Source organism: Heliangelus exortis, chromosome 3 (assembly GCF_036169615.1).
Source record: "Heliangelus exortis chromosome 3, bHelExo1.hap1, whole genome shotgun sequence".
Lineage (NCBI taxonomy): Eukaryota > Metazoa > Chordata > Aves > Apodiformes > Trochilidae > Heliangelus > Heliangelus exortis.
The window spans coordinates 114641590-114650855 of record NC_092424.1 but is presented as its reverse complement, the minus strand read 5'-3'; the positions used below and the strand labels follow the sequence as shown (position 1 = coordinate 114650855).

The 9266-nt window shown below is 66.4% G+C and overlaps 1 protein-coding gene across 1 annotated transcript; it reads left to right on the top strand.

The window, feature by feature from the left end:
• Window positions 1-834: 834 nt before the first annotated feature.
• GAREM2 (GRB2 associated regulator of MAPK1 subtype 2) lies at window positions 835-9018 on the top strand. The gene is made up of 6 exons (XM_071742365.1): window positions 835-966; window positions 3313-3453; window positions 4611-4741; window positions 5289-6392; window positions 7115-7278; window positions 7883-9018. Exons 1-6 carry the CDS (start codon window positions 855-857, stop codon window positions 8763-8765), a joined length of 2535 nt encoding a protein of 844 aa, XP_071598466.1. The 5' UTR covers window positions 835-854; the 3' UTR covers window positions 8766-9018.
• Window positions 9019-9266: the final 248 nt, after the last annotated feature.

Genomic DNA, 9266 nt, shown 5'->3' with positions numbered 1-9266 from the left:
CTGTCCCTGTCCCCGCTGGGGGGGTCTCCATGATGGTTTTGGATTCTCTGGAGATGGCGATGTCCTTATCGGCCCCTCTGTTACCCCCGCAGCCCCCTCCCCACCTATAATCCCTTCCAGCCCTGCTGTCTCTTTGGGAACCCCCTTTGGGGGGAAGGGGTGGATGTCCCAGCGGCTCCGCACCGCTCCCCCCCCCCGTTCCCGTTCCCGGGCAGCGGGAGAGGGCAGGGGGCGGCGGGGACGGGGACGGAGGGAGGAATCCCAGCTCCGGGCCGCCCCTTGCCCCCTTCCCTCGGCGACCAAACGGAGCTCAGACCCCATCAGGAACCCCGGACGGACCCGGGGCCGTGGGACTGAACCGCTCCGGTTCTCCGGAGGGCTGCGGGCGATGGGGCTGAACCCCCCCGGTACCCCCGGAAAGCTCCGGGCGGTGGAGCAGAACCCCACCCCCCGGTCCCTTCGGAGGGCTCCGGGCGATGGGGCTGAACCCCCCCCCGATCCCCTCGGAGGGCTCCGGGCGGTGGGGTTGAGCCCTCCGGCAGCCCCGGCGATCGCGTCCCCTTCCCCGGGACCCCCCCCCCCTCCCCCCCTTCCTCGTCCAAGGGATGGGTGATGGGGGGTGGGTGACCCCTCCCCTCCCCGCCGCCTCCCCCCTCCCCCATGGCGGTGTGGGGGGGTCCCTCCTGTCGGGGCGGGCGGGCAGGAGGGGCCGGGGGCGGGCGGGGGGCGGCTCCCGGGCTGCCCCGTTCCCCCCCGCCCTCCCCCCGGCCCCGGCCCGGCGCTGGAACCCGGCGAGGCCGCCACCCCCCCCCCCCCCCCCCCGCGGCCCCGGGGCCGGGCTGAGCCGCGATGCGATGGAGAAGCTGACGGCGGGGCTGGGCCGGCTCCGCTGGAGCCCCGCGGCGCTGCCCCTCGATGCCATCGTCAGTCAGTGCCGTCTGCCCACCCTGGTCTGCCTGGGGCAGGGTGAGCCGGGGGGGGGAAGAGGGAGGGATGGAGGATCCGAGGGGAGATGAAGGCTGGAGGGACGAGGAGGAGCGGGGAGGAAGGCTGGAGGAGTGAGGGAGGCTGGAGTGATGGGGAGGAGGAGGAGGAGGAGGGAGGGAGGAAGGCTGGAGGGGTGAGGAGGGAGGGAGGGAGGATGGAGGGATGGGGAAGAGGAGGGGGGAAAGGTTGGCGTGGTGGGGAGGAGGGAGGAAGGGTGGAGGAATGAGGAGGAGGAGGAGTGAGGGAGGAAGGCTGGAAGGACGAGGAGGAAGAGGGAGGCTGGAGTGATGAGGAAGAGGAGGAGGAGGGAGTGATGGGGAGGAGTGAGAGAGGAAGGCTGGAGGGACGAGGAGGAGGAGTGAGGGAGGCTGGAGTGATGGGGAGGAGGAGGAGGGAGGGAGGAAGGCTGGCGGGATGGGGAAGAGGTAGGAGTGGGAAAGACTGGAGGGGTGAAGAGCAGGGAGGAAGGGTGAAGGGATGAGGAGGAGGAGGAAGACCAGAGGACCGGGAGGAGGGAGGAAGGCAGGAGGGCAGGTGAGCCATGTCCAGGCTGCCATGAAACGTCCAAGGCTGCTGCTGTTCGGACCTTTCCCCGTGGGTCGGTCCTGGGGCAGAGGAGGGGTCCGGGGGCAGGGGCTGGGGGGCAGGGTCCGGGTGACACCAAGGCTGGCAGGGACCGGAGCCACCGTGTCCCCTCAGTGCCCTCCCTCTGGATTAGGATTCTCACTCCGGAGCAGGATCCACCCCCAAAGCAGGATCCACCCCTCCAGAGCAGGATCGGTCCCTTTTGGAGCCGGATCCATCCCCCTGGAGCTGGAGCCATCTTCACTTTTGAGCTGGATCCATTCCTCCAGAGTCGGATCCGTCTCCTCTGGAGCAGAATCCATCACCTCTGAGCAGGATCCGTCCCTTTGGGAGCGGGATCCATCCCTCGGGAATAGGATTTCCCCTCCAAGGCAGGATCAGTTCTCTAGAGCAGGATCCATCCCTTCGGAGCAGAATCCATCCCTCCAGAGTTGGATCCGTCCCTTCTGGGGCAGGATCCTTCCCTTTTGGCTCAGGATCCGTCTCCCCCGAGCAGGATCCATCCCTTTGGGAGCAGGATCCATCCCTCCAGAGTCGGATCCATCCCTTTGGGAGCAGGATCCTTCCCTTTGGGCTCCGTGGATGCTTTGGGGGTCTGGGCTCTGCCCCCCCGTTCCGGCCCCGCTCAATAAACTTCTTGTTGGCGGCGGCTGCGGCTCCGCCGGGGGGGACAAAGAAATCGTTTCCTGGGCAACCGGTGGCGCTTGGCAGCACCTGCTCCTCCCCCTGTCCCTCTGTCCCCCTCTGTCCCCCTCTGTCCCTCTCTGTCCCCCTCTGCTCCCCTCTGTCCCCCGTCCCTCCCTTTTCCTCTCTGTCCCTCTGCCCCCTTTTCCTTCTGTCCCCCTCTCTGCCCCCCTGTCCCTCTGTTCCCTTCTGTCCCCCTGTCCCTGTCCTTCTGTGCCCCTCTCTGTCCCCCTGTCCCAGTATCCCCCTGCCCCCCTGTCTCTGTCTCCTCCTGTCCTTCTGTCTCTCTGTCCCTTTATTCTCCTGTCCTCCTGTCACTGCGTCCCCCTGTCCTTGTGTCCCTCTGTCCCCCCGTCTCCCCTCTGTCCCCCTGTCCTTGTGTCTCCCTGTCCCTCTGTCCTCTTGTCCCTCTGTCCCTCCATCCCCCTGTCCCTCTGTCTCCCTGTCCCTCTGTCCCCTTGTCCCTCTGTCCCCCTGTCCCTGCGTCCCCCTGTCCCTGTGTCCCCCTGTCCCTCTGTCCCCCTGTCCCTCCATCCCCCTGTCCCTCTGTCCCCCTGTCCCTCTGTCCCCTTGTCCCTCTGTCCCCCTGTCCCTCCATCCCCCTGTCCCTCTGTCTCCCTGTCCCTCTGTCCCCTTGTCCCTCTGTCCCCCTGTCCCTGCGTCCCCCTGTCCCTGTGTCCCCCTGTCCCTCTGTCCCCCTGTCCCTCCATCCCCCTGTCCCTCTGTCCCCCTGTCCCTCTGTCCCCTTGTCCCTCTGTCCCTCCATCTCCCTGTCCCTCTGTCCCCCTGTCCCTCCATCCCCCTGTCCCTCTGTCCCCCTGTCCCTCTGTCCCCCTGTCCCTCTGTCCCCTTGTCCCTCTGTCCCTCCATCCCCCTGTCTCTCTGTCTCCCTGTCCCTCTGTCCCCCTGTCCCTCTGTCCCCCTGTCCCTCTGTCCCCCTGTCCCTCCATCCCCCTGTCCCTCTTGTCTCCCCTGGGTGCCGTGGGGAGGCTGTGGGGGTGTGGGGGGTGTGGGGGTGTGGGGGTGGGTGTGTGACGTGGCTGTCCCCTGCCCCAGGGGAGCGCGTGGAGGGGGTGACAGCCCAGGACGTGCTGCTGCTGCACTCCTGCCGGCAGTGGACCACGGTGACAGCGCACAGCCTGGAGGAGGGACACTACGTCATCGGCCCCAAAATCGACATCCCGCTCCAGTACCCAGGTGGGGGGGGATGGGGGGGATGGGGCCGGGCGGGCCTGTCCCCACCCTGTGGCTCTGGTGGCTGAACTGGGCGTGTTCCAGTATGGACCAGTAAGGGGGAGGAGGAGGGACTGGGGTTTGGGGGCTGGGGTGGAGGGACAGGGACAGGGGTGGGGACAAGGATGGGACAGGGACAGGGATGGAGATGAGGACAGGGATTGGATAGGGTGGGGACAAGGAGAGGGATGGGATGGGGACAGGGATGGAGATGGGATGGCGTGGGGACAAGGATGGGACAAGGATGGGACAAGGACAAGGATGGGGATGGGGACAAGGAGAGGGATTGGTTAAGAACAGGAATGAAATGGGATGGGAACAAGGACAGGGATGGGATAAGGAGGACAGGAATGGGATGGGGACAAGGAGAGAGATGAGGACAGGGATGAGGGATGGAGGAAGGACAAGGACAGGAATGGGATAGAGAAGGGGACAAGAATGGGGACAGAGAGAAGGACAGGGATGGGACAAGGGCAGGAATGGAATGGGATGGGGCAAGGCCAAGGCTGTGATGAGGAGAAAGCAGGGATGGGGACAAGGCCAGGGCTGGGTCCAGGGTGTCCCTTGGTGGTACAGAGGAGGGTTCTGAGCTGGCAGGGTGGTGGCAGGGAGCTCCCTGATGTCCCCTGTGGGGATGGCCCTGGTGGTAACGAGTCCCATTAATTAATTAATTATGGGATAGGGTCCAGTGGGGCTGGCTCAGCCCTGTCCCCAGCCACCACCCCACATTTCCTTTCCCAGTGCCCCCGGTGTCCCCCCCCGGGTGTGGGGGGTGGGATTAATGTTCCCCTCAGCTCTGTCCCTGCTGTCCCCAACCCTCACAGTCCTGCTGCTGGTCACTGCCTCTGCCACCACCCTGCTGATGTCCCCACCCCGGGTTCCTCCATCCAGGGGGGGGTTCTGGGGCCTCTGTGGGGTGATGATCCCCCCTGCCAGCCCAAAGCCCCCCTTGATGTTGCTCTGGTGTCCCTGTGGACACACGGAGCCCTCAGAGGTGTCCCCAGAAGCAGCCTCGGGGGTGGCTGCCCCCCAGGAAGGGTCAGGCTGTCCCCGAGGAGGGTCCCAGCAGGTCCCCGGGGATGGGCTCCTCTCACCCCTGTGGCTCTGCCTGTCCCACACAGGGAAGTTCAAGCTGCTGGACCAGGACCGGGACATCCGTGAGCCCGTGCAGTACTTCAACAGCGTGGAGGAGGTGGCCAGCATCTTCCCAGACAGGGTCTTTGTCATGGAGGCCATCACCTTCAGTGTCAAGGTCAGCATGGGGACAGCAGGGAAGAGCGGTGGGACAGGAGGTGACAGGGAGTGCTGAGGCAGCAGGGATGGTGGGGGGACAGCAGGGACAGGAGGTGGGACAGCAGGGGTTGGGGGTTGTGGGATATTGGAGTCACTGGTGGGACATCAGGAGAACATAGCAGGACATCAGGAGGTGGTGGTGGGACATCAGGGGGTGGTGGTGGGACATCAGGGGGTGGTGATGGGACATCAGGGGGTGGTGGTGGGACATCAGGGGGTGGTGATGGGACACCGGGGGGTGGTGATGGGACATCAGGGGGTGGTGATGGGACACCAGGGGGTGGTGATGGGACACCAGGGGGTGGTGATGGGACATCAGGGGGTGGTGATGGGACACCAGGGGGTGGTGATGGGACACCAGGGGGTGGTGGTGGGACATCAGGGGGTGGCAGTGGCTCACCAGGGGTTGGTGGTGGCTCATTCCAGGCTGGTGGTGGGACACGAAGGGACAGTGGCAGGGCAGCAGGTCCCACGGTGGGTCTGTGGGGGCCTGGGGGGTGGTGCAGGTGGTGTCGGGGGAGTTCAGCGAGGACAGCGAGGTCTACAACTTCACCCTGCACGCCGGGGACGAGCTGACGCCGATGGGCCAGGCAGAAATCCTCTGCGCCAGGAGCGTGAGGGAGAAGTCCCGGTTCAACAGCATCCTGAGGAAACTGGGCAAGGGCAGCCCGGGGGCAGGAGCCCGGCAGGTGAAGGGCAAAATGCCCTGCCTGATCTGCATGAACCACCGCACCAACGAGAGCCTCAGCCTCCCCTTCCAGTGCAAGGGCCGCTTCAGCACCCGCAGCCCCCTGGAGCTGCGCCTGCAGGAGGGGGAGCACACGATCCGCAGCATCATCGAGAAGGTTCGTCTCCCCGTCAACGTGGGGGTGCCCAGCAGGCCCGCCCGGAACCCTTACGACCTCCACTCCATCCGGGAAGGGCACTGCTACAAACTGGTCGGCATCATCTCCAAGACCGTGGTCCTGTGCTGCATCCTGCGCCGGGAGCAGCTGCTCCCCTTCCATTTCCTGCTCCTCACCGACATGCCGCGCTTCCAGCTGCCCGAGGGCCTGCTGGCCGGAGACCCCCAGCTGGAGAAGCTGCTGCGGGACATCTCCTCCTACTGCCAGGACCGCTTCAACCCCGAGGAGTACTCGCGGGCGGTGCGGGAAGCCAAACCCGACCTGCCCGAGGAGAGCGTCGGCCCCCGGCGCCTCCGCCTCTGCCTCCCCTCCTGCTCCCGGGAGGATCTCGGCCGCCCCTTCCAGCGCCTCACCCTCTGCTCCTGCCTCCCCCGGGAGCCCCCCCACACCCGCTGCCAAGGACCACGCGGGGGCGTGGGGTCCGGCACCCCGCGGCCGCCCGAATTCCCCGATCCTGAGCGGGAATACGTGACCCCCGACTGGGCTGAGCCGGAGCCGAGGACTCAGGAACCTCTGGAGATCCCTTACGAGGAGCTCTGGAGCAACCCCAACCCCGAGGGCTGCTGCCAGCCAGGGGGGGGTGGCCGGCAGGACGCGGTCACCTCGGGGGTCGTCACCCCGCTGGGCTCCCCGCGTCGCCCCGGTGTGGCCGGGGATGAGCCCCGTGGGGACGCCCCTCCCCCCGTGCCACCCAAGTCGGAGGCGGTAAGAGACCCCGGGATGGGGGGGACACCCTGGGGTCACCTCTGGGTGGGGGTAATGCCACGGGATGGCTGGAGAGACAAAGCCCGGGACACCCCTAGACCGTGGGCATCCCATCACCGGGGGTACCCCAACCCTCAGGACACCCCTGGACCAGGAGTTCCACCAGGGATCCCCAGGAATCCCATCACCAGGTGTACCCCAACCCTCAGGACACCCTTGGACCATGAGTGCCACCAGGGCTCCCCATCACCAGGGGTACCACAAACCCCAGGAACACCCCTGGGCCATGAGTCCCACCAGGGCTTCCCAGGGACCCCCATCACTGGGGATACCCCAAACCCCAGGACACCTCTGGGCCATGAGTTCCACCAGGGATCCCCATCACCAGGGGTACCCAACCCCCAGGACACCCCTGGGCCATGAGGTTCCCACTTCTCCCCATCCTTGGGGGTTACCTGGATCTCTTGGGCTCCGCAGCAACACGGACTCCCCACATCCCTCGGTGTCCCCCTCACCATGGGGAACCCTCATTTTTTGGGGGGGGAGGGGTCTCTGCACCACGAGGCACCCACCTTTTGGTGTGCCTCTGCACCACGAGGCACCCACCATCAGAACCTCAGGGCTCAACCCGGGCACTCCCCCATCACCCCTCTACCTCCACGGGGCAGTGGGTGGTACCTGATGGGGTGGTACCTGATGGGGCTCCCTCCCCCCCCCCACAGGTGAAGGAGGAATGTCGTCTGCTCAATGCCCCCCCTGTGCCCCCCCGGGGCAGCCGCCCCCCGGAGCCCTGCAGCCCCCAGGACCCCCGGCGCTGCCCCCGGATGCTGCCCGCAGCCTCCCCCAGCCCCAGCCTCTCCTACTACTCCTCGGGGCTCCACGATGGGTGAGTGGCTGCAGCCCTGGGGTGCTCTGCTGGGGTGCTGGGGGTGATGGGACATCCCCATAGAGTGGGGCTGGGGGGTGGGGATGCTGCAGCCCCCAGGGTGGTGACCAGAAGGAGATTGAGGGGCTGGAGAGTGTCCAGAGAAGGGAATGGAGCTGGGGAAGGGGCTGGAGAAGATGGAGAAGGGGATGGAGAAGTTGTGAGGAGCATCTGAGGGAGCTGTGGGTGCTGATCCTGGAGCAGAGGAGGCTGAGGGGAGACCTTGTGGCTCTCTGCAAGCCCCTGAGAGGAGGTTGGAGCCAGGGGGGGTCGGGCTCTGCTCCCAAGGAACAAGGGATGGGAGAAGAGGAACTTTTGGCACAAGTCAAGTGGTGCCAGGGGAGGTTTAGGTTGGAGCTGGGGAAGAATTTCTCCCTGGAAAGGGTTGTCAGGGCCTGGCCCAGGCTGCCCAGGGCAGGGCTGGAGTCCCCATCATGCCTGGAGGGGAGGGTGTGGAGGTGGCAGTTTTGGCCATGGGGGGGTTGGGTGAGGGGTTGGCTGTGATGCTCTCAGAGGTTTTTTTCTCCCCCCTGAACACTCCCGTGCTGACTCTCCCCTTCTCCAGGTCCGTGCCCCGCAGCAGCCCCCCCTCACCTGATGCCTACTCCCTCTACTGCTACCCCTGTACCTGGGGTGACTGCAAAGCCGGGGAGACCCCCGGGCGCCCGCTGCCCCCCCCCACCCAGCCCCCTCCCATCACCTCCTGGTCGGACCCTTGGGCGCACGCCGAGGCCGGGCTGGGGGGCGGCTCCTCCACGCCCCTCTCGGGGGCTGAGCCCCCCCTCAAACCTTTCCGCAGCTGCCCCCGCCTCAAGCCCCCCCACCCCCAAAAACGTTTTGCTCCCTTCGGGGCTCTCAACCCTTTTTCCATCCCTCCCGAACGGTCCGAAAGCTCCGAGTGGTCCAAACCTCCGCCTGCAGCCCCCACCGCCCCTTCCTCCTCCTCCTCCTCCTCCTCCCCGGAGCCCTTCGCCCCCCAGGAGGACCCAGCGGCCCCTCCTCGCCCACCCAAGGAGGGGGACAGCCTCCTGCTCCGGGGGGTGTCCCCGTTACCCCCCACCATCCTGCGTGGGGCCGAGGGCGGGGTCACCCGTCTCTACCTGTCCCCGGGAGTCCTCGAGGTGCCACCGCCGCCTCCATCCTCCTCCTCGGGGCGGGGAGGGGAGAGGGCAGCAGCCCCCCCGCCCGCCGCCCCCCGTCCCAGCGGGGATGGGTCCCCGTGGCTGCCCCCGGCGGAGCTCTCGGCGCTGTCCCTGGAGGAGGTTTCCAGGTGCCTGCGGTTCATCGGCCTCCCCGAGGACGTCGTCGCCTTCTTCTCCCGGGAGAGAATCGACGGCAGCATCTTCGTGCAGCTCAGCGAGGAGATCCTGGCCGAGGACTTCCGCCTCACCAAGCTCCAGGTGAAGAAGATCATGCAGTTCATCAAGGGATGGAGACCCAAGATTTAGGGTCCCGAGCCCCTCGGGACCTGCCCGGGCTCTGCCTCTCCTGGCTCCCCCGTCCCTGCACCCGTCTGGGGCACCCCACGAGTGTCGGTGCCCCTGCCCCATGGGCTGGGGGTTGGGGGTCTCCTCCTCCCCAGCCTCCCCCTCTCCTTTTCTGACTTAACACTGGATGGGATTTTGGCCCCAACCGGGCTGGAAAACACTGGAGTTTGAGTTGATGTGGTTCAACTTAATCCTTGTGGATTAGAGTAATAAAGGTAGGGGAGAAAAAACCGAGCCAGCAGAGAGGGCCCCTGCTCAGGGATGGGTGGGAAGGGGTCTTGGAGGGGTTGAAGGGGTCTGGAGGATGCTTCCAGCCTTCCCATGAGGTGGGAAGGGTCCCCCCAGCAAGGAAAAGCTCTGGGAGCTACTCCAGGCTGCCCAGGGGGGTTCTGGGGCTCTGGAAGGACCCTGCCTGAGAGCCTGGAGAAGAGAGAAGAGAGAAAAGAGGAAGAGAAGGAGAAG